A 27,972-nucleotide genomic window follows, 5' to 3' on the forward strand; every position below is an offset into this window, starting at 1 on the left:
GTACAGCTTGTTGTTATTCCACACTCTCTTGCTGAGTCTGGACAGAGTTGTGGCCGCTTTTCCGATCCTCCTATTTAGCTCAGTGTCCAACGACAGGGTGTCAGTGATGGTGGACCCGAGGTACACGAACTCATGGACGACCTCTAACATATAGTTGTCAATGCTGATTGATGGGGATTCAGCAACATCCTGACCGAGTACGTTTGTCTTCTTCAGGCTGATGGTAAGCCCAAAGTCCTTGCACACTTTGAAGAACTGATCCAGCAGTTTTTGAAGCTGGTCTTCTGTGTGAGACATTACAGCAGCATCGTCTGTGAACAGCATGTCTCTGATGAGGACTTCCCGCACCTTAGACTTAGCTCTCAGCCTTGCAAGATTAAACAGTTTCCCATCAGATCTTGTGTGCAGCAAGATGCCCTCTGTTGAAGAGCCAAAGGCATGCTTCAGGAGGAGTGCGAAGATGATCCTGAACAATGTCGCAGCAAGCACGCATCCTTGTTTGACGCCGCTCCTGATTCTGAAAGCATCCAATAATGCGCCGTCAGGTCGATGAAGGCTATGTAGAGTGGCGTCCTCTGCTCCCTGCACTTCTCCTGCAGCTGCCTTAGAGGGAAGACCATGTCAACGGTAGGCCTCTCTGCGCGGAATCCGCACTGCAATTCGGGGTACACCCTCTCAGCAATCTTCTGGAGTCTGCCAAGGATGACGCAAGCGAACAGTTTACCAGCGACGCTTAGGAGGGAGAATCCACGGTAGTTGTTGCAGTCTCTTCTGTCTCCTTTGTTCTTATACAAAGTTACAATGTTAGCGTCGTGCATATCCTGTGGAACCTCACCCTCTTTCCAGCACAGGCACAGTAGCTCACGTAGGGGTTCCAGGAGTGTGTCCGCGGCACACTTGATTACCTCTGGTGGTATACCATCCTGGCCAGGGGCCTTTCCTGCTGCAATGCTGTCGATGGCTCTCTTCAGTTCATCCACAGTCAGTTCTTGATCCAGTTCGTCCATTACTGGTAGGAGCTCGACGACATCGAGGGCTGCGTCAACCACAACGTTCTCGCGTGAGTACAGCTCAGAGTGGTGCTCAACCCAGCGCTCCATCTGTTTGGCTTTGTCAGCGATGACTTCACCAGATTTGGATTTCAGAGGTGCCATCTTGTTCTGGGTGGGTCCTAATGCCTTCTTCATGCCCTCGTACATTCCTCAGAGATTACCAAAGTCAGCACAGGTCTGGATGTTGCTGCATAGCTGGAGCCAATGGTTGCTGGCACAGCACCTGGCTGTCTGCTGTACTGTTCTTCTGGCCGCTCTAAGCGCTTGCTGGGTACTCTGTCTCGGTGAGCGTTTGTACTCCAGGGCTACGTCTACACGTGCACCCAACTTCGAAATAGCTTATTTCGATGTTGCGACATCGAAATAGGCTATTTCGATGAATAACGTCTACACGTCCTCCAGGGCTGGCAACGTCGATGTTCAACTTCGACGTTGCTCAGCCCAACATCGAAATAGGCACAGCGAGGGAACGTCTACACGCCAAAGTAGCACACATCGAAATAAGGGAGCCAGGCACAGCTGCAGACAGGGTCACGGGGCGGACTCAACAGCAAGTCGCTCCCTTAAAGGGCCCCTCCCAGACACACTTTCATTAAACAGTGCAAGATACACAGAGCCAACAACTAGTTGCAGACCCTGTATATGCAGCACGGACCCCCAGCTGCAGCAGCAGCAGCCAGAAGCCCTGGGCTAAGGGCTGCTGCCCACGGTGACCACAGAGCCCCGCAAGGGCTGGAGAGAGAGTATCTCTCAACCCCCCAGCTGATGGCCGCCATGGAGGACCCCGCTATTTCGATGTTGCGGGACGCGGATCGTCTACACGTCCCTACTTCGATGTTGAACGTCGAAGTAGGGCGCTATTCCCATCCCCTCATGGGGTTAGCGACTTCGACGTCTCGCCGCCTAACGTCGATTTCAACTTCGAAATAGCGCCCAACACGTGTAGACATGACGGGCGCTATTTCGAAGTTAGTGCCGCTACTTCGAAGTAGCGTGCACGTGTAGACGCAGCCCAGGAGTGCAGCGCGCTTCTTTTCAATGACTGGAATCATCTCATCGGAGTTAGCTTCGAACCAGTCGTTCGTGTTTCTAGCTCTTCTTCCAAACACCGACAAGGCCGTGTTGTAAACTGTATCCCTCAGATGTTGCCATTTGGATGTCACATCGGCGCAGATTTTCCTGGAGGGTGTCTCTGAACTTTTCAGCTTTATCCGAGTTTGCCGTCTTTCTGGCATCAATGTGGGGCCTTCCAGCAGGTTTACAGCAGTACAGCTTCTTGGGTCTCAGCCTGAGCTTGGAGCAAACTAGCGAGTGATCTGTACCACAGTCAGCACTATGATAGCTGCGTGTCAGAAGGACATTTTTGAGGTTATTACGCCTAGTGATGACCACGTCTAGTTGATGCCCTTTGAGTGTGAGTGTCTCCAAGACACTCTGTGCTGTGGCTTCGTTTGGAAGAATGTGTTTGTGATGCACAGATCGTGGTACGTGCACAGTTCAAGGAGACGCTGTCCATTGTCATTCATTTTTCCCACACCGAAGTGTCCTAAGCAGGAAGGCCATGAGGCCCAATCAGCTCCAACTCTTGCACTGAAGTCACCCAAGATGTACAGTTGTTCACAAGCAGGTATTTGCGCTACAGCAGCACTAAGCATGTCATAGAACTTGTCTTTTACCTCTGGTGTGGCGTACAGGGTTGGAGCATAAGCGCTGATCAGGTGGACAGGACCGGCGCAAGTTTGAAGCGTGATCCGAAGAAGTCTTTCTGATCCGCCCATGCCTAATTCCACCATTTGTAGAAGGGTGTTTCTGACAGCAAAGCCAACACCATGCTCTCTGGGTTCTTCTTGGGCTTTACCCTGCCAGAAAAAGGTGTAGTCCTTTTCCTTTAGAGATCCCGAATCTGCGAGTCGCGTCTCTTGCAGTGCAGCGATATCAACTCTGAGCCTCTTCAGTTCCTCGTTGATGACAGCGGTCTTTCGGGTGTCACCGATGACCTGAAGATCTTCAGTCAAGCCAGTCAGCATGGTCTGCACATTCCAGCAAGCAAGCTTAAATTGTTGATGTTTCTCATTTCTTGTTGATTTTCTTATTGGTTTGCCTGGTGCCCAAATTTCAGTCACTCGTCAGGTTCAGGAACCTTAAGCCTCACGCACCCAGTGAGGCAGGTGAACTGTGACGGGACAGTACCCTATTGGCTGGGGGCTGCCCAGCTTGAGGTGGGCGGTGACTGTCCAGTGAGATAAGAGGATCTCTCCCACCATCGAAGGCAACCCCTGGCGCTCATTCTCTTCGCCAATCGAGCAAGAGCTTATAACCGGCATCTGTTGCCTCCCGTGTTGACGCAACGCTGTGCAGTGATGCCGGAGTACCAGGCGCGAGCCTCAGCGCTTATTATGGAGACTCTGGGCTGCCCAGACACCAGTGTCCCCCTCTCGGCTTTACTGATATAGTCCAAAGGAGAGGATAACCTCCACGTCTGGTACCAGCTCAGCTGCAGGAATTGCCGGGACAGTGCCAGAAGTTGACACCGAACTGCCTTCGGACTCCACTCCGGATTTTCTGTCAGGGTTTACTCCCTTAGCCTTTCTCCTTCCCAGGATAACCCACAAGGCAGTGGGGTGTGGAGAATGTGGTTAAGAATCCCACTACTTCATACCTCCCTGTCACCACGAGTCACCATAGCTCCCTGTGGAGCAATGACCTCATATCCCCAGGACCCTCCTCCCCACCTTTCGCACCCCCCCAGCTACCATCACCATAGGACCCTCCCCAACCCACTACCCCCCTCTGCCCTCCTCACTGCACTGGCCCCTCTCCCCCCAGCTGCTCTCAATGCCCCCAGGTCCACCTTCCCCCATCACTCTTCAGGCTCTTCTCTTCAGAGACTCCTTTCCCTGATAGTGCTGCCTTGCAGGGCAGAGGTGGAACACCATACCTGAAAAGGACAGCAAACACAGGGCTCCTCCCTCGGCGAACTCCCAGAGGCAAACTCTCTTCCCTGTTAGCTGCTGCCCCTGCTCGCTCCTCACAGGGTTCGCTGAAAGCTCCCTTCTTATAGAGAGAGCTGCTAGCTGGTTAGGCCTGGCTCAAAGCCTTGCCTCCAGTCTAATCAGCCCTTGTCTTAGGAATAATTTCCCATCCTGTTTAAAACTATGCAGATCAATGGATTTATAATCATGTGGCATATTTACTTCTCATGTCATGACATCTCTGTGAGAACTACAAAACTTATTTACATGGAAAATATTTTTAAAAAATTATTTAATATGTTTTTACTTCTTTTAATGTGCAGATAGTTTGAAATGCCCGTGGCTACGGTGTTTGCCAGTGCTTCGAAGTTAGCAATGTTGAAGTTTGTGGGGCAAGAATTATGCTAATGATGTGCTGCATATGCAGAATAGCACTGAGGGGCTGTGCACCAATCGGGCTCATTTAAATGCCCACTTCGAAGGAGGGAGCTAGTGTAGACAAGCCCTTTGAAAACTTGTGCCTTAAGATTTTAAAAGTCAACATGGAAGCAAAGCAGTAGCTCAGTTATCAATCAACCTAAGGACAACTCTCTTAAGTACCTGGATTTAAAGACAAATAAAAGGGAACTACTTCAATATATTTTATTTTTGTATTATTTTTATTTCCAAAAAATTATTCATAATTTAGGCAATAATGACCTTCAGATCAGCCATTTCCTGGCATTTAATGATCCTGTTGGCCATTGAGGGCTAGAACCAAGTCCAGCCAGTCATTACATGCCAGGAAATATTCATTCCAGACATCATAATTGCCAATAAAAATCATATAAAATTATTAATTAAAAAAAAGTAAGGTATTTACTGCCTTAGTCCATTTTCCATAATAATCTCTTGCTAGCTATTAAGGATTGGCAGAGCAATCACTGAGAAAACAGGACTGTAACCTGAACATTGTATTCTAGTTCAGATTTTTAGTCTACGCTGCTCTTTTTGGATACTGTTTATTCTGAGGATTATGCTGAATAGCATCAAGGTTCTATTGTGCCACCTGGTGATATTTTACTGAATTGCATTTGACAGACTTGATTTATCACAGTGAATCCTGAAGCACATGCATCTTTAATATATTCTTATTGAAATGTATACCTGTCTTTTAAAAATTCAAAACGTTTGCATTTTTATTTGTACTATTTTATATAATCAGGAATCATTTCAGATTTTCTTTGACATTTCAGACCAAGCAATAGTGCATTTTATTTGTCTACAAATAATAATCTATGGCAGTGTTCATATGTGATTTTTGCTATGTGCATTTAATGCATTTTACTGACCAACTTCATGTATATTTCAAGTGCAGTTTTACCTCAAAAAACACCATAAAGGTGACCAAATGGGGTTGTGTTTATTTGCTGTAATTACAGCTCAAACTAATTCATGGTATAAATTTGTTTTCCTGTCAACCCTGCCAATTCAACCAAACAACTGAAAGTCCAATTATGTAAAAGTTTTCGTCCCCCTCCATCTTTAGTAGTAATTAAGCATGACAAAATATATTGCTCTTTTAACTTGATGCCTTGTTGAAACCTAATACAGACCTACCTTCAGTTTATGTTCACCCAATGAAAGTGTTCTGATGATGTGAGGCTTGTACTTTTAGATAAGGATTTAAATTGAATAAGAATGCTCAGTTTACCCATGTTTTTAAAATCACACCTTTAGGTAAATAGGTGCCACCTGTGTTTAAAGTAGCTTCTCCTATTACTCTTATAGGCTACATCTACACTAGCCAAAAACTTCGAAATGGCCACACGAATGGCCCTTTTGAAGTTTACTAATGAAGTGCTGAAATACATATTCAGTGCCTCATTAGCATGCGGGCAGCTGCGGCACTTCAAAATTGACGCGGCTCACCGCCACGCGGCTCCTTTTCGAAAGGACCCCGACTACTTCGAAGTCCCCTTATTCCCATCTGCTCAAAGGAATAAGGAGACTTCGAAGTAGCCGGGGTCCTTTCGAAAAGGAGCCCTGTCTTGACGAGCCACGTGGCAGCGAGCCGCATCAATTTCGAAGCGCTGTGGCCGCCCGCATGCTAATGAGGCACTGAATATGTATTTCAGCACTTCATTAGTAAACTTCAAAATGGCCATTTGCATGGCCATTTCGAAGTTTTTGGCTAGTGCAGACGTAGCCATTGTGGACAAAACTTCCATATAGTGGGTGAAATAACCACTAAGTCAGCAGTTCCCAACCTCGGGTCTGCAGACCCCTAGGGATCCATGAAGGTACTGCAGGGGGTCAGTGAAAAAAATAACATACATAAAAATGATTATAGAAAATAAATTTTAAATCAATTGTGAAGTTACAATCAATTATTACTTTTAAATTAAATATCTTCCAATAATCTTATTAATTGCTGTCTGAAAATCTGTTGTGCTTTCCTTTTTCATTTAATGAAGTGTATATAGCAGCTAGAATTGCCTTTGATGGGGGCAGGGTCTGTGAACAGGTGTGGGGGGCGATTAGGGGTCCATTAATGATTTGGGGAGTGATTGGAAGTCCACATTGGTGAAAAGGTTGGGAACCACTGCACTAGATAAAGGACAAGGTTGTAATGGAGGCCCTTCTTACACTATTCCCTTGCAAGCTCATGCTCTGTTTTGTATGAACTTGAATGTGCTGAGCCCAGTCCACGAGGTGTGCAGGGCTTAGAGGCACTGGCTGTGCATAAGACTCAGTGGCTGAATGCTTATATTCCAAATGTTTCATAAATGGCTTTGGGATTTAAGAAGGAGACAGATGAACCTGGTGAAATTTCAGTATAAAAATTTAGGATTAGATGACAGCCAAGTAACAGCTCTGTAGAACACAATAGTGCCTATAAATGGGAATTAGGCACTTAACGTACCTGGGTGGATCCCACCTTCATTTACTACCTTTTCTCAGTTTCTTTTCCACTTGGACCAGATTCCTTCCCATAACTTTCATTAAAGTAATACTGATCATAATTGATATATCTTAATTAGTGCATGGAACGCTGACGAGATTACAGAAATGCTATTTCTAAGCAAAGGAATACTAAAACAGGGCCAAATACTTTCAGTTGGGGCTTTCAAATTAGAAATCTGTGTACCTGAAATTAAAACACTTTGTTAGTCAATTAAATTAAAGATGGGTTAGACTATGGAGATAGAAGGAGAATGTATGATGGAATCGTTAGCCTTTACTATTTTCAGAACTACCAATATCAGTGCACCCCCAGAATTTCACTGAACTTTGTTTTAATTTTCTCTTCAAGCACCGACTTTATGTAATTAAGGGATTTCCATCCTCCAGAGGCATCATCAGGACATCAACTGTTCATGCCCACACACTCCCTTAGTCAAATTTCATTGTAGTCTATGGCATAGCTATGGAGATAAAGTCCCAGGTATTAGATTAGCTTTAACAATGCTCAGTGGATTAGACCATGCCATCAGTGAGCTGAACTGAACAGGTGAAGCATTCTGGTTTTTTATTTATAATCTTGAAAAAAAAAGAAAACAAGAAAAAGCTTGTTTCTCTAGGTACACCTACACTACAACTAGCATAAGTGCAGCACTACCACTGTGGACACAACAGTGACAGACATGGGTTTACCACCATTTCAGTAAATACACTCCTTTGAGAGATGGTAGGTAGGTAGACAGAAAAAAATTGCCATAGTGCTACTTCCACCAGCTGTCTCTACTGTGGGGATTAGGTCCACCTAACGAGGTCACACAGGTTGTGAATTTTTTCATAATCTGTAGCTATGCAGTTAAGAACCTAATAATGAGCATGCTGGGTTAGACCAGTATCCTGTCTTCCTACAACAACCAGTATCATATGCTTCAAAAGGAATGACCACAGTAGGGCAGTCAAATGATCCATCCTGTCATGCACTCCCAACACCTACCCATGACTACATTTTTAACGTAAACAAGGACTGACAGGGAACTGTTTTTGAGAAATTATTCCAGCTCCAACTACAGTCTCTCTGGCAGGCAGGCAGGCAAGCCCTAGCAAGTGACCCCATAGTGATTCTTCCTGCTGCGTGGATCTCCTGCCACAAGGGATGCAGCGTGGATTTCTCTCCCCAGAGTGAAGGTAAATTACATTTCTTACAGATGCTGTCATAGTGCACCCTTCTGGGAGGAAAAGGAGCTCAGGACAGGGGGATGGGGAGGTGCAATGCAACAGAACCTGTATGAAATTTAAGCATGGAACAGAGCGTGAGAGCTCATGGCAGGAGGTTGTGGAAGTATAACATTGTATAAGTATAACGTCGTATAAGGGGACATGCTGGATACATTGTATATGAGAGGGCATGCCCAAACATGTTACAAAGTATCTGAGGGAGCACACGTCGGGACAGTTAGCTTTTGAATGGAGAAGCAATTAAGATGGAGCCAGCACGTCTAAGAAGCAGGCATCAGAATGGAAGGTGTGAAGGGCAATTAGTTAAGTTAACTGGAAGCTGTTAAAGGAGATTGTTAAGGGTGGCAGGTAATTGAAGATACGTGACTGGTCTCAGGGATCTCGAAGGGTGGTGACTAAAATCTTTTTCTTCTTTTGTCTGTAACTTGTCTGTAACTTGTTCTCCAAAAAACTGTATAAATTAAGAGACACAAGCCCCACTCGGGGGGCTCACTTCTAAATGTATTAGCAGAGCGGCTTTGCTAATAAAACAGAGCGGTCTGATAAATTGTGAGTCTGAGTCAAACTTTGACAATTTGGAGGTTCCACCGAGATGGCAAGCGGCTTCGCTGAGGCTGTGTGATCCCTGACTGCCTTGCAGGACGATCGTGGCAGCCGGCGCCTGGACACTTAGTCCAAGCGATCCTCCACAAGACAGAAAGGTACACAGCAGCAGCGCAGTCTACGCCATCGAACTTGTTGGTTCCCACTCTGTTCGGGTAGGGGTCTTTGGATCCAGCTTCTGGAATCAGACATCTCAGGTAATTATTATTTTTGTGCTTTAACCGGTTTGAGGACTGTCTTGTCTTTGTGTCTATCCGTCTTCCCTGTGGTGTGTGTGTGAATCTGGGAGCCATCTCTGTCCGGAGACTGGCTGACCAAGGGGTCCCTGTCCCCACGGTCTGAATAAGTGGAATCTGCACAGCTGCAGCCGCACCACGCCTTGGGTATAACCTCTGGTGTGAAAGCAAGGGCAGTTGAGGCAGTAGCCTGTGGGCTCCTTTCTGGTTGTTGCACCGGGTACCGCTCTGCCGAGCCTGAATTTCCTTCTTGTGTGAGTGCTGTGTGAAGTCCTCCTGGATGGGTAATCAGAAGTCTAAGGTAGAACAGTTCCCTAAGGGAACTCCGGCTTATTTTATGTATTTTAGGAGGGGTCCGGACTCTTGTAGGTTTCTTGAAAAATGGTCCAAATTAGCTCTAGAGAACCCCAAATTACAGTGGCCACTGTCAGGTTCTTGGGACAAGGATCGAGTGGACGCTTTAAAAAGCACACTCGTCCTCCCAAAAACCAAACTGGAGAGAGGAGAAGTAGACTGCTTCATGCAGTGGTGGGAAGAGGCAAATCGTAGATGGACTGAGTCAAAACTCACCTCTCTTAAAAATTCTATCAAAAAACTAAAAGTTCAGTTGGATGCAGTCTCTCCCACCACTAGTCCGAGCGCTCCCCTTTGCCCAGTCCTGTGCAATGATCCAGATCAAACCCGACCCCCACCATACTCCTGCGCAAATAAGAAATCAGAAAAAGAAAAATCTTCAGTGACTACAGATAATGAAAGTGAAGAAGATACCCTCATTGGCCTCGCAGCTCTGCAAAATATTATGAAGAAGAAATCCAAAGCAAACTGCAAAGATTCTCTTGACATCTCTTCTTGGAAAAGAGAACCTGATGGGAGGTTAATGAGAGACTCTGATCAAACTGTTGTGGCACCCTTACGAGTCCTTAAGATGGGAGAAAGTGAGTCCATATGGGATTATAAGCCCTGGACTCGTACGGAACTTTTATCTATAGTTAAAGGTTTTCCCAAACCACAGGAAAACTCTGTCAAATTTGCTGAGGAGTTTCTGTTAATCTGTGAAACCTATGAATCCTCTGAGACAGATCTCCTCCAACTGTGCAAATTGTTAGCTCCTGCCAGTTATTATGAAAAATGGTTGGCTGCCGCAGGCTGGCCAGCTGAGGCACGCCACTCAACCATAAAAAGTACTGGCCCAGATTCGGCGTACAGAGACCGGTGTATGGCTCTTTGGAAGCGCCTGCATCAAGCCATTCCCAAAGTGTGGGCTCCTAAAACAAACTGGACAGCAATAAGTTGCTGTAAGCAAGGGCAAGGAGAAAGCCCAGGCGACTATAGGTCCCGGCTAACTGATATTTTCCTACAACATTCAGGAATACAAGAGCCCGATGTAAATGGGCAGGGGGCCTTGGCACATGCATTTGTTGATGGTCTTCTCCCTGCCACAGGCAGCATGTTAAAACGAATAAGTGTGGGATGGGAGACTGAAACCATGGACAAATTGCTGGCAGTAGCAGAGCATTGCCACCGCACTTTAAAAGGAAAGGAGGAACAGTCCTCCCAAAAGCTAATGGCTCTGCAGATACAGCATTATTCAGGGCTAAGCAGACCACACCGGGGACAGGGACGGGGTCGCGGAAGGGGGCGGGGGGCTGGATTAACTGGGGTTTGTAACTACTGTAAACAGCCTGGACACTGGAAAAGAGAGTGTCCAAGACGACCTAATAATTGTATGGGAAATCAAGTGAACCCCCCGCTGGTTCCTCCAGCTGATCCCCAACCCTATTTTTCACCCCAACAATGACAGGATGCTGGGGAACCTCAGAAAGTTTTAGCTCCCTTATTACCTCTGTCCCCTACTGGAGAATGTGTCCTGACTGTAAATGATTCTCTCTCCCTTTCCTTGTTGATACTGGAGCTTCTCTTTCTACAATCCGCACCACTGACTTGCCTGTGGTTCCCCGATCTGGAAAATCTGTGTCTGCTGTTGGCATTACAGGGATCCCTACCTCTTTTCCCCTCTCAGAGCCTTTGTCTGTTCAGGTCGGTCCCCTCTCTGAGGACCAGGCATTCCTCCTCTCTGATTCCACCCCTGCAAACCTTCTGGGACGGGAATTGCTATGCAAACTTGGCTGTTCTATTTACTGCTCCCCAGATGGCGTCTATCTGCAAATCCCTCAGTCTTCCTTATGTGATTCTGTAGCCTCCCTGCTGTCTGAAACTTCCCTCTCCACTCCGGTCCCTTGCTGTCCCTTAACTCCGTCCCTAGAGCACCTAATCTCTCAGGTTCCTTCCTCCCTATGGCCATCTCACCCATCTGAAGTGGGCCGATTAAATACTGACCCACTTCGGATTACTGTAGACAATTCCAAACCTCTGCCTCGCCTGTCTCAGTATCCTTTGAATCCTGAGGCAGAGGCTGGGATTGCTCCAGTTATATCTGCATTAAAAGAACAAGGAATTATTGTCCCTTGTTCCAGCCCCTGTAACACCCCTATCCTCCCAGTTCAAAAGGCTGATGGCAAATCGTGGCGATTTGTTCAAGACCTTCGAGCTATTAACCGTATTGTCATACCTTCTTTTCCAGTGGTCCCTAACCCCACTACAATACTAGAGTCTATTCCTCCAAATGCAACCCACTTTACTGTTGTAGATTTGTGCTCCGCTTTCTTCTCTGTCCCAGTTCACTCTGAATCCCAGTATCTCTTTGCCTTCTCCTACAAGGGTCAGCAATATACATGGACTACCCTTCCCCAGGGGTATACAGAGAGTCCATCCTATTTTTCTCAAGCCCTAGCCAGGGATCTTGCTGATCTGGTTTTCCCATCAGGATCCACACTGATCCAATATGTGGACGACTTACTCCTGTGCTCCCCCCCTCTGTCTGCCTCAGAAACTGATTCACTAACACTTCTCACAGCTTTAGCGAACAAGGGTCATAAGGCTTCTCGCACAAAATTGCAGCTCTGCCAAACCTCTGTCACATACCTAGGCTTCCTTCTCTCCCAGGGCTCCCGTACACTCTCTCCAGCCTGGGTACAAGCCATCCTTAGCTTTCCCCAGCCTTGCTGTCCACGCCAGGTCAGAAAAGTCTTAGGCATGACAGGGTTCTGTAGGCAACGGATTCCCCAATATGCTTCTCTGGCTAAACCACTCCAAGAACTCACTCGATCCTCTGTACCTAACCCCATGCCATGGCCACTTGAAGCAAATGCTGCTTTCATCTCCCTTAAGCAGAATTTAGCCTCTGCCCCTGCCTTAGGGTTACCTAACTATGACAAGCCTTTTACCCTTTTCTGTCACGAACAATCTGCTTGTGCCCTTGGGGTTCTTACTCAGGAGCACGGTGACAGAAATCGCCCGGTGGCTTATTTTTCTGCAACCTTGGACCCTGTAGCCCAGGGTTTACCCCCTTGCCTACGCGCTGTAGCTGCTGCAGAGCGCCTGGTCGAAATGTCTGAGTCCCTTGTCCTCCGCTCTCCTCTCACTCTCATGGTTCCCCATTCTGTGGAAACTCTCCTTCTGCAACGCAACACTGCTCACCTCTCCTCTGCTCGCCTCACTAGGTATGAACTTTTGCTGCTTTCAGCCTCACATATCACTATTAAGCGCTGCTCCCGGTTAAACCCTGCTACCCTCCTTCCTTTACCTAGTGCTGCTATCACTGTCCCGCACCCCGACCTTTCAGATGTACCTCTCCCTAGCTCTGACTTGGTATTATTCACTGATGGGTCCTGTTATAGAAATGACCAAGGCCACCTTCTTGCAGGGTACGCTGTGGTCTCTCTCTCTGAAACCATAGAAGCTGCGCCTTTACTCTCTGTGACCTCTGCCCAGGTGGCTGAACTGATTGCCCTAACCTGTGCCTGCTTTCTAGCCGAGGGGCTCTCTACCACTATTTTTACTGATTCTCAGTATGCCTTTGGGGTTGTGCATGACTTTGGCACCCTCTGGCAGGCTCGAGGTTTTCTTACCTCTACTGGTACCCCTATCAAGAATGGCCCCTACATTGCCGCCCTCCTGTATGCAGTTTTACTACCGTCTGCCTTGGCAATTGTTAAGTGTACTGGCCACTCAGCGGCCGACACCAAGGTGGCAAAAGGTAATGCACTTGCTGATCCTGCTGCAAAACATGCCGCCACTATAAAACCTTCACCAGAAGCGTTTCTTGGTCCCCTCTCTGTCTCTGTAACGCCACCATCCCTGTCTCATCTCGCTCAGCTCCAGGATTCTGCCCCAGAAACAGAGAAAGACTCCTGGAGTGCTTTGGGTTGCTCTTTGCATTCTGATTCCCTTTGGCGATCGCCCACCGGTACCTTTGTAGCCCCCCTCTCACTCTACCCGTCTCTAGCCGCCCTGCTACATGGTGTTTCGCATGTCGGCAAGGAGGGGATGGTCTCTGCTATGAGTAAGGCAGGGTGGTGGGCTCCCCATTTCAGCTCCTTTGCAACCCGCCACTGTGCCGCTTGTGTTACTTGTCAAAGCCACAATGTAGGCAAATCTGTAAAAGTAACACAAGGGTTCCGGGGTTTGCCTCAAGCACCTTTCCTACACTGGCAACTTGATTTTGTACAAATGCCAAAGTGTCAGAAATATGAATTCATTTTAGTTATAATATGTCTATTTTTGGGTTGGATTGAAGCCTTTCCCTGTCGCAAAGCTGATTCATTGTCTGTTGCAAAATGTCTGTTAAACCACATTATCCCTACCAAGGGAATTCCTGCCACTTTGTCTAGTGACCGGGGAACACATTTTACTGGAAAAATTGTTCAACGTCTAAACCAGATATTACATGTCACCCACCTGTTGCATTGCCCCTACCATCCACAGAGTGCAGGGGCAGTTGAAAGGCGAAATGGTGTGCTTAAAAATAAGCTGGCAAAAATCTGTAGTTCCACAGGGTTAAACTGGCCAGCTGCTTTACCACTGGCCCTTATGGAAATTTGGTCATCCCCATCCCAGAGACACAAATTGAGTCCATTTGAAATCATCATGGGACACCCTATGCGAACAATGGCTACTATTACCCCAGCCCCAGACCTAAACCTAACTCACAGCACGCTCCTCCAGTACTGCAAAGGGTTAATGCAAGCTGTGAGCTCCTTCCATTCGCAGGTGCGAGCAGCTTGGCCGACGGAACCCACCTCTGCTGCCTGTCACACTCTTGAGCCTGGTGATTGGGTCTACCTGCGGCACCACCTCCGGAAGCACGCCTTGGAACCCCGGTGGAAGGGTCCATACCAGGTACTGTTCACCACCCAGACAGCAGTGAAATTATCCGGCATCGCTGCATGGATCCACGCCTCACAGTGTAAGCCAGCGCCACCTCCAGGGGACCAAGCACCTCTGCAAGACCACACAGAACCAGCTTCAACCCCAGAAGACAAAGAGGAACAGCCTGCAATACCTTACAATCTGCGCTCTCGTAAGGGTTGCCAGAAGCAGAGGGTAAGCAGACAGCAGGACCCAACAAACAAGAAGCAGTAGTGAGCCTAGCGCCTGCTGCCTGGTGGACGTAAAACCGTGACTGCGGTTCCCTCAAAAGGGGTTGTCGGAACCAGAAAGGGTCCTGCTTCCAACATGTGTCCTTTGAGAAGCTTAATCCTCAGCTACTGTGTCCTGAGGGTCTGGGGAATCCAGAGTGACAGTGACAATTCTTTCATCCAACAACAGGTGCAGATAGCCCAGATCCTGAATATTTCTAATTGCTGGGTCTGCAGCCACATCCCAGCTCACTCACAAGCTAGTATCCCCACCATGGCAATCCCTTTGAATTCCTCAGAGCTCGCTGGAGAACCCTATCCACTTAAAAGGACATGGAAGGAAAATGACACTTGGGGGCTGGGAAAAACATATGTTCCTAAACTTATAAGTGTGGTGAAAGGAAAGGGCCACTGGTGCTGGGTGTGTAATGGGACAGGGCTGAATCTAGGGAGGAGCAGCTGTCTCCAATACATCGTGTCCCATGGTGTATGGGACTATTCAAACAAGGTTGGAGAATGGCAAACCAGGTATGGAAAGATAAACTTCCTCTCAACCTGGGATCAAACCAGAGATTCAATCTCTTGCTCCCCCTACAGCCTCCCTGAGAAAAACAGCACCATCTATAAATGTCATGTAAATGCTACCTCTTCTCCCAGTGAAAATCATCCTGTGCCCTTTGGGGGATACTATTCCTCCTTCGTAAATTCTTACATGTCAAAGGGTTGCAGTCAACCCTTCCCAGCTTTAATGGGACATCATTGGGTTTGTGGGGAAAATGCTTACACTGTGTTACCAGCAAATTGGTCAGGTATCTGTTATCCTGCTCAGCTTTTCCCACAATTCCGGTTGCTTCAATCCCTCCCACGAAATCGCCTCCCTAATGTCAGGCAAAAAAGGAGGGACTTGCCAGATGCTAAATGGTATGTAGATAACATAAGCCCCCTAACTTGGGAAGAAGCTGTTGGCATTTCTTTAATCCCAGTAGGGGGGGTAATTCACCATGCAAAAAGGCTTTTAAGGTTACAAGCGGTGGTTGAGATCATGGCCAATGAAACAGGAGAGAGCTTAAAAGCTCTAGCCAAAGAAGCAGGAGCGGTCCGACAAGTGGCCCTCCAAAACCGTCGGGCATTAGATATAATACTGGCAGCCAAAGGAGGGACCTGTGCTCTAATTGGAACAGAATGCTGTGTATACATACCTGATAATACTAATGAGGTAATAAATCATGCTAGCCATCTGGAGCAAATTGCATACCTTCCCCACAAAGAACCAAGTTCCTTGTGGAAATGGATAAGTAACTTATTCAATTTCTCTAGTCTGGGAAACTGGTTGTTTCAAGGAATCCTGACTATCCTATTTGGAATTCTAATAATCTTTGTGTGTTTTCAATTGATTTCTTGTTGTATCCAAAAATGCACAAGACACACCATCCATCAGGTTACCCCTAACCAGAGTGCTAATCTAATGTTGTTAAATGTCACCAGTGAAAGTAATGAAAAAGAACGATTGATGTATGGAATCCAGTAAGTCATTGGTCATGGGTGTAGCCTTGACCAAAAGGGGGGATTGTGGAAGTATGACATTGTATAAGTATAACGTTGTATAAGGGGACATGCTGGATACATTGTATATGAGAGGGCATGCCCAAACATGTTACAAAGTATCTGAGGGAGCACACGTAGGGACAGTTAGCTTTTGAATGGAGAAGCAATTAAGATGGAGCCAGCACATCTAAGAAGCAGGCATCAGAATGGAAGGTGTGAAGGGCAATTAGTTAACTGGAAGCTGTTAAAGGAGATTGTTAAGGGTGGCAGGTAACTGAAGATACCTGACTGGTCTCAGGGATCTCGGAGGGTGGTGACTAAAATCTTTTTCTTCTTTTGTCTGTAACTTGTCTGTAACTTGTTCTCCAAAAAACTGCATAAATTAAGAGACAAGCCCCACTCGGGGGGCTCACTTCTAAATGTATTAGCAGAGCGGCTTTGCTAATAAAACAGAGTGGTCTGATAAATTGTGAGTCTGAGTCAAACTTTGACAAGGTGAAAATTGCTTGGGTGCATCAGGAGTCAGGGCAGATGTCTGGGGGCGTTGTAGAGATAAGTGTGGAAGGCCAAGGGCACTGTTTTGAGGGAGCAGGGGGTGCACATACCCAGTCACTGCTGCTCTCCTTTCCCTTTCTCTTCCCCTTCCCATCAGGGAGTGAGGGGGAAAGTGCACAGCTTGCATAAATGCCTCCTCTATCCCTCCCCCAGCAGCCAGGAGTGGGAGGAATGCACAGAAGCTGCACACTCAAATTTTCTCTTCAAGCGCCAACTGATTTTACATAATTAAAGAATTCTGCCCAGACAGAAGACCAGAGACTTGAAAGGAAACAGCCCCCAAAGTAACTAAGAATCCCACAGCTAGGGTTGCCAGACGTCCTGCAATGTGCAGGACGGTCCTCAGTTTCCCTGACAAATCCCATGTCCCCCATGTATGAAAAAATGAAGACTGCGGGACTTGCCAGGAAAATGCCCTGCCCCAGCCAGGGTTCCCACAGCTGGGGCTGCTGGCAGAGCTCAGCACCCCAGGCGGCTCCCAGCTGCAGCGCCCCCCCCCCCCACCCGCCACGTTTAGCAAACGTATGCAGGACAGGCAGTTCCAACGGGGGACCCTGCGGCTAGCGCTGCCTGTCCCACGTTTTCCAGAAATCTGGCATCGCTACCAGGTAACATCTTTTCCCTCGTGTTACTGACGGCCGCTCTGCGGAGGCGCCAGGGACAGGATGCGCTCCAAAGGCAGGGGGAGAACTGCACCACGAGTACAAAGGGAGCACCAGCAGGCGCCGAAATAGGTGCTGCGAACTTGGCACACTGAAGGCAGGCGTGCGCCAGGGCCTCCCGCCGGCCGCCCCGGGACATGCGTGGGGGACTGGCGCCGCAGGCGCAGCGCCACGAGCGGGACCCACTCGGCCACGATACCGCCCAGGAACGGAGCCACCGGCCACCCGCCCGCGTGGAACTCGGCCCCAGCCTGGGCTGCCCCTCTAACGCCCAACGTCACCTCACCCCGAGACTGCGCAGGCGCTGCTGTGATTGATAGACGGCCGGGTCCCGCCCCCTCCGTAGCTGCTGGAGCTTCCCCTCGCTCCGCCCAGGTACCAGCCCAACGCGCTCCGAACCCACTCAGCACGGGTAGATGGGTGAAGACTCTCACACCGCAGCTAGCTTGCGCAACTCTTACTTCCGCTAAAAGAAACGTCACTTCCCCTCGGCGAGGGCCGCCAAACTTGGCATGCGTATATTGTGACGTCATTACAGCGCGCCGGAGTGACGCGCGCGCTCCATGCTTAGACCTGGACAGAGGGCTGGCTAGACAACATGGCGGCGACCGAGGAGCTGTCGCTCTCAGTCTCCCGGCCGCTGCCCTGCCCAGAGGTCCCGTCTTTCGCGGCAGCCTGCCGCCTGGTGCAGAGCCGCTACTCGTGCCTGGTGGTGGCGCCACATCGGAGGCACATCGCGCTGGCGCCGCGCTACCTAAACCGGAAACGCACCGGGATCCGCGACCAGCTGGACGCCGAGTTGCTGCGATATTCGGAGAGGTGGGAACCGCGAACACAAACCTTCTCCCCCTTCCCCTGCTGAGCGCTCGGGGACAGGGCAGCTCCTCCCTCCGCCCGCGAGAACCACCGAGTACCGTCATCCCCCCGTACTCTCACGTGTTCCCGTCCTCGCGCCATGTGCCTGGGACCCCCCCTTGGCAACCTACTCACAAACCGGGCCCCAAAAGGAGAGGCACCTAAACGCGGAGGGAAGGTCTGCCTTTCCCCCGTCCAGTGTCATGCTGATTTTGCACTGTCGATGTTGGGCAGAAACGTTAAAATAAATGTTTTTTTTCCCCCCGGTGTAGTTTCAGCGGAGTGCCAGTGGCTTATGATAATATCAGAGTAGTGGGTGAATTAGGTGATATTTATGATGACCAAGGATTCATCCATTTTAACATTGAAGCAGATTTTGTCATCTTCTCTCCAAAGAAAGGAAAAAAGCTTGTGGTATGTAAATAAATAGTCCTTCTGATTTTATGTATATTTGTAATAAGTACAAATTAGTTTAATATTAAATAGATAGTTGAATGTAGATGCTGTTACCATTGGTAGATGAATACTGAACTATCTTAACTCTATTATTGAATGTTTTTCCTTCTAAATTGTTGGTTTTAGATATAATGTTTATAACAGTGTGAGTCCCACTATATTAGAGAGACAAAGGGAGTGGGATAATGTCTTTTTTGTGTCCACTTCTGCTAGTGAGAGAGACCAGCTTTCAAACTATATGGTCTTCAGGTCTGGGAAAGGTGCCTTTTGTCACAGCAAAATTCAGGATCAAACAGATAGTTTTTAAGTAATTTTGACAGATGTCTGTAGGATCTGTGGATCTTGAAAAGTGAGTTGGTTGGAAAGCTTTCCTGAACCTGCTTTTCTGATATTCAGACTGCTCCATACTCTTCATCATCAGAAGCAAGTAAGCACAGGCTGGGACATACCAACTAGAACCTGCACAAGACACTGCCAGAACAATGCAGACATGTCTTTACTGCTGCAGTGATCAAATCTGCACAGCCCACCTTTCAAGATCCATGGCCCTATTCAGGCCTATCACAACATGGGATGTACCTCATCCAGTGCACTTAATGAGCCAGTTAGAACTATATGGGTGAAAGCAATCACTTTGATCTTGAATGACCTCAGGCAGAAAACGATAAAATACTAAAACATTACATCTGTGGGTGAAGGCTTTTCATGAAGAAGTCATTATGTAGGTGACCTGTTTGTCCTCATCCGCAAAGGAAACCTTCATACCACTTTCAACAGATAAACCTGAGAGCTTAAATTTTAGTCGTATGACTGCAGAGGTACTAATGGGCCAGTTCAGCTTGAATGGTCCCTTAGGATTCATGCTACCTACTTGTGCTGAACCGTCTGTTCAATCTTGTATTTAGTTGTGACACTGTTAGTACCTTTCGCAGACCTGAAGAGGAGCTTTGAGCAGGTCTGCATTTAAAACACTGCGCTGCTGCAGCTGCCCCACTGTAGCACGTTAGAGAGGATCCTTCTATGCCAATGGGAGAGCTTCTCCTGTTATCATAGTCTGCCTCCAAAAGAGGTAGCTGTGTCAGTGGAAGAAGCTCTCCCATCAACATAGCACTGTGAACACTGAGGATTAGAGTGGGATAACTATGTTATTCGGGTATATTTTTTCCAGTGCTTTTTTTGTGCTGGTGCCACCGTGGCAGCTTTAGATTGGTTGGGTGGGAAGCGGGCCAAGTACCAGCTCCTCTTTTTTTCATAATACAAAAAAAAAAACCCTGTATTTTTTTCATACCACTGAGGTGGTGTTGTTATATTACTACAAACTTGTAGTGTACAGCTGGTCTCTGTGTACCTCCAAAGCTTGTCTTACCAACCGAATTTGGTCCAGTAAAAGATGCTACTTCACTCATCTTCTTTCTCAATTGTAGGTGTGTTTTTCCTCCCAAATGAGTGCTGGTAACCTAATACCAGTACAGGCTTATATATAAAGTAAATAATGGCCTCATTCATTAATCGTAGATGTGACTACTTGTGCTTATGAAGTGCTTTCTGCTGTGATTCTGTTCTTTTTTGCAGAAATGAACAAAACAAAGAATTTTGCTCATGAGCATTTCAAAATAATAAGTAGGCCTGTGGGTTATCTCGTAGTTTAACACAAATGCCTCTGTGTGAATGCTTCCAAGCTTTAGAATTCAAAAAAGTAGGTCAGAATATTGGCCTGTTTGTGTAGGCACGTGGCATTTTGTAGTTATGTATTAACGTTGTTTTCCAGATTTGGCAGTATTGGTAAAATCAACTTCATGAATCTTAATTGTGAAGATATAATTTTAACATAGGAGAATTCTCCCCTTAGTCACTCCACAAATTTGTACAGTGACCTATCTAGAGCAATGAGCCTCAACCTATTTACCACTGTGGGCTCAATATGCAGCTCTCTAGCTGTGTCTACACGTGCACGCTACTTCAAAGTAGCGGCACTAACTTCGAAATAGCGCCCGTTGCGGCTACACGCGTCGGGCGCTATTTCGAAGTTAACTTCGACGTTAGGCGGCGAGACGTCGAAGTCGCTAACCTCATGAGGGGATCGGAATAGCGCCCTACTTCGACGTTCAACGTCGAAGTAGGGACCCTGTAGACGATCCGCGTCCCGCAACGTCGAAATTGTGGGGTCCTCCATGGCAGTCATCAGCTGAGGGGTTGAGAGACGCTGTCTCTCCAGCCCGTGCGGGGCTCTATGGTCACCGTGTGCAGCAGCCCTTAGCCCAGGGCTTCTGGCTGCTGCTGCTGCAGCGGGGGATTCATGCTGCATGCACAGGGTCTGCAACTCGTTGTCGGCTCTGTGGATCTTGTGCTGTTTAGTGCAACTGTGTCTGGGAGGGGCCCTTTAAGGGAGCGGCTGGCTGTTGAGTCCGCCCTGTGACCCTGTCTGCAGCTGTGCCTGGCATCCTTATTTCGATGTGTGCTACTGTGGCGTGTAGACGTTCCCACGCTGTGCCTATTTCGATGTGGTGCTGCGCAACGTCGATGTTGAACATCGACGTTGCCAGCCCTGGAGGACGTGTAGACGTTATTCATCGAAATAGCTTATTTCGATGTCGCCACATCGAAATAGGCTACTTCGATGTAGGCTTCACGTGTAGACATAGCCTCTGTGTGTTAGGGGGGCCTCACCCACACAATAAATGTACCGTCTGCACATCTACAAAAAATTAATATTCGTTATATGACAGCAATATAACTCATATTGATATTAGTCTATATTTAAGTTTGGCTAATCTCTATCAAGAGCATTTTAAACTAGACAAATAAGTCAAAACTTTAATTGTTAAAATGTATTAATTGTAAGTATGACATGGTGTATTGCCGGCCTTCCTTGTGCACTGCTGCTGCCAGTGTTGTTGGGGCTGAATGCATGAGAACATGGGTGCAGACGCTGCCCCCAGCAATTGCCCTGGACACGCAATTTTCCACCCTCCGTCATATTGCCTCCTTGCACTCAGTCCCCCACCCTCCACCATCTTGCCCCAGTAGCTAGCCGCCTATGCAGGGACTACCCTAAGGCACCACCTTGAATCTGTCCCACATGCACCAGCCTCACCCCTGTTCTCCAAGCCACCTTACCCTTCCCTCCATGCTCTCTGGTCCTTTACCTTGGCTACCCTCTGGTCTTCTATCTTGCCCATCCTGCTTTCTGCTGTGAACGTAGTGTCATGATTCACTGGACCTGCGATAATTAAAGGCTGGTCCGTGAATACCTTGACCTCCTGCAGGTGCTGCTGTGTCTTATCCTACCGGGATGAGGTGTGGGAGCTGACGCTGTTTGGCCTGACCCTGGTGATGGGTGTGTTTCACACCAGATGCAATCCTGCACATTCATCTTTGCAGCCTCCCACAGGCCCTGCATGCGGGGCAGGTGTCTCTCCTGCCCTGCGTAGTTACAGTCCTGAAGCTACTACATGGGCTGGAACTGTGTGCTGCTTGAGCTGCAAGCAGCCTGCAGGCAGAGGCTGAGAGTGACTGATCTAAAGACTTAGTCGGTCAGAAGGTACAAATGAGTATCAAAATGTGAAACTGAATGCTGTTTATGGAAATAGAGCATTTTAAAATTGGCTTAATAATCTGTATACATGCCATTCCCACCCCCCACTCCTTCCATCCATTCCTTTGCCTCTCTCACGTACATCATACACCTCTAAGAAAGGAATATAGTATGCCTGAAAGAGCCCTAGTGTAGCCATGTTATGCCAGTGGAGGGGGTTCTCCTGTTAACAATAAAACCAGCTCAATGAGTGGTGGAAGCTATGTTGGTAGGATAGTGTCTCCTGGTGACAGAGCTGTTCGCACCAGTGCTTTTTTGGTTAAATTTAACATCACTCGCATGGTGTTTTATGTACGAAAAGTACCTTTTTCCGCACTTTTGAGTGACATAAGTTTTGCTGACATAAATGTTAGTGTAGGCCTAATTCTGTATTTTTAATTTGAAAGATTTAGCAACAGTTTTTAAGATGTGGCTTCCATTTGTACAAGTACTAAATCCATTTGCTGTGCAGTTGATGGTATAGATTTACATGCATAAACTTGTATAGGAATATTCACACATTTACTTTCTTGCACAAATTTGTGGCCCTTAGTCTTACATGGTTTTCTTTTCTTTTTCAGGGTGTGATCAATAAAGTGGCCCCTAGCCATATTGGCTGCCTGATACATGGGTGTTTCAATGCTTCCATCCCTAAACCTGATCGAGTGTCAGCTATAGAGTGGCAGAACCTTGGGTTAAAAACAGGAGATGAACTGGAATTTGAAGTATTGCATTTGGATTCTGATGCTGCTGGAGTGTTTTTTATTCGGGGAAGACTGAGTAAAGACAGGTACGGCATTATATTACAGGATTTTTTTCAGACTAAACTGGGGATTAAGTGGATTTATTTAAAAATAAAATACTTTAAAATCAGTGTCCTGTCTTAACTGTGATATTTTTTCCCATTTGAGTTTTATATATGCTTTCTTATTGCTACAAATAGTAAATTTTAAGTCAGATTTAAAAATATTTGTTAATATAATGTCCATAAAGGCCCAAGCCAATGGACCATTCATCCCATTTTCCTGTCAGATGAGCCAGTGACATGTTTCTAAGGTAATCAACAGAACAGAGCAAGTTTGAGTGGTCTGTCCTCTGTTGTTTTCTCCCAGCTTATGTCAGTTGGCTATGTAAGGACATCAGAAGTACGGTTGCATCCCAGAGCATCTTGACTCATGGTCATTGGCCGTGTCTACACTAGCCCCAAACTTCAAAATGGCCACGCAAATGGCCATTTCGAAGTTTACTAATGAAGCGTTGAAATGCATATTCAGCGCTTCATTAGCATGCGGGCGGCCGCAGCACTTCGAAACTGACGCGGCTCGCCCTGATGGGGCTCCTTTTCAAAAGGACCCTGCCTACTTCGAAGTCCCCTTATTCCCATGAGCAGATGGGAATAAGGGGACTTCAAAGTAGGCGGGGTCCTTTCGAAAAGGAGCCCCATCAGGACGAGCGGCGCGGCAGCGAGCCGCATCAGTTTCAAAGTGCCGCGGCCCCCCACATGCTAATGAAGCGTTGAATATGCATTTCAGCACTTCATTAGTAAACTTCAAAATGGCCATTTGCGTGGCCATTTTGAAGTTTGGGGCTAGTGTAGACATAGCAATTGAAACAAAGCCTTATCTTTTTTTTTACCTGGTTGTACTTCTGGACTTCGCAGTGTCCCCTGATAAGTTCCAAAGGCTGTCTGACTGCCTTGTAGTCAGCAAACCAGCAGTCGTGTAGGTTATGAGCTTTTCGTGGGACAGACTCACTTCTTCAGATCTATAGCATTTCTAGTACAGACTGACCGTTATATAGTACAGAGGTCCAAAAAAAATATTGTAATAAAAACTAACAAATCAGATGCATAGAACTGAAGGAGGTGAGGGGTGAAGATTACAAGGTACATGTGTCTGGGAAACAGTCATTGTAATGCATGAGATAATTGCTATCTCTGTTAAGACCATTAGTTAGTGTATTGAATTTCAGTATGAACCACAGTTGAGTATTACCCACACCTTTGTAATCTACTGTTATAGTCTCTTTGTTGCAGGACGCATATTCTCAGGTCTTTAACAGAATGGCCCACTCCACTGAAATGCTCACTGACAGGTTTATATGTATTAAGATTTCTAATGTCTGGTCTGTGTCCATTCATCTTCTGGCAAAGTATTTGCCCAGTTTGTCCAATGTATTGCTGGCACATGATGACATTTGTAACATTGGTTGAGGTACAGCTACCTCCCTGTTGCGTTGTGTGAGGTACTTCTTTACATGTTAAATCTGCTGCCTATTAATTTAATTGGGTGATCCTGGTTTTTGTGTTATGCAAAACTGTAAATAACACTTCCCTATTCATTTTCTCAGTTCATGATTGTATATCCCTCAGTTGTATTCTGCACAATCATCTTCTCTGATCTGAAATAGTTTCTAACATTTTGTTAATCTTTTGGACTGTTACTATACCTTGAACAAATGGTTTCAGAGAACTATCCATGATGACTCCAAACTTTTTTTTTGGAGTGGTAATAGCTAAGGAAGACCCCACCATTTTTGTATGTAGTTGATTATTTTTTCTAGTATGCCTTACTTTGCATTTATCAGCATTGAATTTCATATGCCATTTGTTGTATAGTCACCCAGTGTGTTCCTTTTAAAGTCAGCTTTGGACATAACTGTCTTCAGAAATTTGTTTTGCCACATTGCTGTTCATCCCTGTTCCAAATCACATGTGGAAATGATGAACAACACAGTTCCCATTCAAGATCTTTGGGTGGGGTCTGTTGATTTTTTTTTTACACACACTCACACTCTCTCCCCTCCCCCCCACCTCCTTGTGTGTTTGGATATTTTGTGTAACAGTGAATTAATCCACAATGTCAACAGTACTTTTTAATGTCAGTAACCTGACCCATTTATCATTGATTATTATGCAGTTATAGAATGTCTAATTCAGTGTTTAGATTCATTTGTAAACAGTCTTTTATGCGGTATGGGTTTTCAAGTTTCATGCTAATAAATCATTTACCTGAACTGATCAGAGCAAGACTAATGTGGCAGATAAAAACATACGTCACCTATAAATATTGTGGTGTTCAGAGTTTATTTGGATTCAGAGTTATGGAAATTTCTTGTACAGATTGTATCTCCCTAGTCCAGCCCCCCTGGGACCTGAATGGTCCTGAATGAGGGGATTTGCTGGCCGAAGGCAGTCAGGCCTCCTGGCCGCCCTGCAGGGGACCAGCAGCCCCTGGCTGAGCTTTCCTCCTGGCTGCTGCAGGCTCCCTGCTCCCAGGCTGCCTTGGGGTGGGAGCTGCACTGCTGCCTGGCTCCCCTAACCCCTGCCAGGGCTCGCTGTAGCTGTGGGGCTGCTGATAGGCCCATGCCCCAGTCATGGGACTCCTCACAGGGCTCCCGTACCCAGGCTGTCCTGGGCCTCCACAGATCCAGCTGCCAGCGGGGCTGCCTACCAACAGCAGGGCTCCTCGGGTGGCTTGGTGCTGTCTCATCCGGGTGCTCTGTGGTCCTGCTGGATGAAGGATGTTGCTGGACAAGAGCATTTCAATCTGTATTAGAGAGGTAGTCATGTTAGTCTGTATCTTCAAAAACAGCAAGAAGTCCTGTGGCATCTTATAGACTAGCAGAAATTTTGGAGCATGTGCTTTCGTGGGCAAAGACTTGCTTTGTCAGATGCATATAGTTAACCAGAAGAACTAAGCATATCCTGTGTTGTCTAATACTGCTCATCTATGTAGTCATGCTCCAGCTATTTACATACTTTTTGTTTATGTGCTTAAGTAACCAGATGTGCACTTGCGTAACGGAACACAGGATCAGAGGAGAACTACGTACAAAGGGAAAATCACAAGAATGTGCCAAAGTGGAGGATAATACTAATCAGAAGAATTTGAATTCAAGAGCTAATGCAGAATAGATACTAGCCAAATATTGGAAATTGGACCTGCATTAACAGATCACAAATCCCTTTTTTACTAGTCTTTTTTTCTAATGAATTCCTGTGTGGCTTAGCACAGCTCCCAGTCTTCTGTTAGGAGCTCTGTGTAATTATTGCATTTTAGCAAAGCTTAAAACAATGATGTGTAAAATACCCATAGAGTTCTCATTGTGTAAGCTTTTGCTTATTTTGTGTGTTTCTTCAGCGTGTAATCCAAATATCCTGAAACATAATGATGAAGCAGGTCTTTGCCCACAAAAGCTGGTGCTCCAAATTTCTGTTAATCTATAAGGTGCCACAGGACATCTTGTTTTTCAATCTGTATTAGAACGTTTGAAAATATTTGACTTCATAATTCCAGATAACTGCCTGTAGGCATCTTCATGACTGTATTTACAAGCATTGTGTTTGGATTCTAAAGGTTTTCATGAATTCATTTTTTTTCATCAGTGTAATGATTCCCTTATCTTTTATAAGCATATGGTCTCTCCTTGACTAGAGAAAGTGATCTAAGATATTACAAGTTATAACTTTTGAGGTATAGTAAGTCCTTTGAGGATGAAAGTTTGATAGTTCAGCTGCATTTGTATGCATAAAGTGAACCAGAAGAACTAAGCATGTCCTGTGTTGTCTAATACTGCTCATCTAGGTAGTCATGCTCCACCTATTTACATACTTTCCATATATGTGCTTAAGTAACCTGATGTGCACTTGCCTAACGGAACACAGGATCGGAGGAGAACTATGTACAAAGGGAAAATCACATGAATGAGCCAAAGTGGCAGATAATACTAATCAGAAGAATTAGAATTTAAGAGCGAATGCTAATTTTTTAACAGAATAGAGACTAACCTAATATTGGAAATTGGACCTGTATTAACATATCACAAATCCCTTTATTACTAAAAATGTCCTAGTCTTTTTGCCTAATGCTGCGTGGCTTAGCACAGCTCTGTCTTATTTATGAGCTCCATGTAATTATTATATTTTAGCAAAGCTTAAAATGATGATGTGTAAAATACCTATAGAGTTCTCATTGTGTAAGCTTTTCCTTGTTTTGTGTGTTTCTTCAGTGTGCAATCCAAATATCCTGAAACAATACCTGAAGATATAAGTAGAGATGAAATACCAAAGAAAAAACATAAGAAAAAAGAGAGAAGGAACTGTGAGTTAGAAAATGACACAGAGCTTACAGACAATGCAAATACTACTGTGTTGAAAGATTCAGAAGAACAGAACACTGATACAATAAATGGATTTTGTGATAAAAAGACAAAGAAGAAAAAACATAAGCAGGAAAAGCAGAAATCTATAATTTATGGAAATGACTGTAGTGGTTACCCAAGTGAACAAAACAAGGTTAAGAGAAAGAAAAGAGGACATTGTGATGCAGATGAAGAGAGTGAATTATCTCCATTGTCCCAAGAACCCAAAGCCAAAAAAAAGAGAAAGAAATGACAAATGGACTGGAGAATTCCAAAGAGCAATGCTTGAATGTAAGATTGTAACTTTTTTTCAGAAGTTCTTGATGAACTTTCAATAAAATAATATTTTAAGTTTGGCTATTTCAGATGTCACTTATAATACAATAGCCCTTGGAGGTTCCAACAAAGAGCAAGGCCCTATTTTGCTAGGCAGTGTATATATGCTCATACTGTACATCTTTCACAAGAGGCAGTGCCTTTCACTATCCAGAGGTAAAGAAACAGTACATATTCCTGTTTTACAGATGAGGAAATGCAGTACAGAAATTAAGTGATTTGTCCAAAGAGAGACAGGAAGTGCTTGGCAGATCTGAGAGATGAACCCAATGTCATGAGTGGCAGTCAGTGCCTTAACTTGAAGAACATGTTTCTCTTGTTAGTGAAATTA

At 46.1% G+C, this 27,972-nt stretch overlaps 1 protein-coding gene and 1 long non-coding RNA gene across 2 annotated transcripts in view; one reads left to right on the forward strand and one right to left on the reverse strand.

Annotated features, from left to right (window-relative positions):
• The window catches only part of LOC142007954 (uncharacterized), a 117,028-nt gene extending 99,289 nt beyond the window's left edge, over nt 1–17,739 (reverse strand). The window contains exons 1-2 of the long non-coding RNA XR_012644047.1: nt 17,565–17,739; nt 14,178–14,379 (exon numbers count right to left, since the gene is read on the reverse strand). This is a non-coding gene — a long non-coding RNA (uncharacterized LOC142007954). The remainder of the gene's footprint in view (nt 1–14,177; nt 14,380–17,564) is intronic.
• A 101-nt stretch (nt 17,740–17,840) lies between these two features.
• Nucleotides 17,841–27,661, forward strand: POLR1F (RNA polymerase I subunit F). Its single transcript, XM_074986193.1, has 4 exons — nt 17,841–18,097; nt 18,406–18,547; nt 22,745–22,953; nt 27,174–27,661. The coding sequence occupies exons 1-4, from the start codon at nt 17,877–17,879 to the stop codon at nt 27,556–27,558; spliced, it is 957 nt and encodes a 318-aa protein (XP_074842294.1). The 5' UTR covers nt 17,841–17,876; the 3' UTR covers nt 27,559–27,661.
• Nucleotides 27,662–27,972: the final 311 nt, after the last annotated feature.

This window comes from Carettochelys insculpta, chromosome 2 (assembly GCF_033958435.1).
Source record: "Carettochelys insculpta isolate YL-2023 chromosome 2, ASM3395843v1, whole genome shotgun sequence".
NCBI classification, from domain to species: domain Eukaryota; kingdom Metazoa; phylum Chordata; order Testudines; family Carettochelyidae; genus Carettochelys; species Carettochelys insculpta.

Bases quoted from the DNA above. Each gene is read 5' to 3' on its own strand.
- POLR1F (XM_074986193.1), top strand. From the start codon at position 17,877: ATGGCGGCGACCGAGGAGCTGTCGCTCTCAGTCTCCCGGCCGCTGCCC. The intron at 18,098-18,405 runs GTGGGAACCGCG...CCCCCGGTGTAG, and splicing joins TTGCTGCGATATTCGGAGAG to TTTCAGCGGAGTGCCAGTGG. The intron at 18,548-22,744 runs GTATGTAAATAA...TTTCTTTTTCAG, and splicing joins AGAAAGGAAAAAAGCTTGTG to GGTGTGATCAATAAAGTGGC.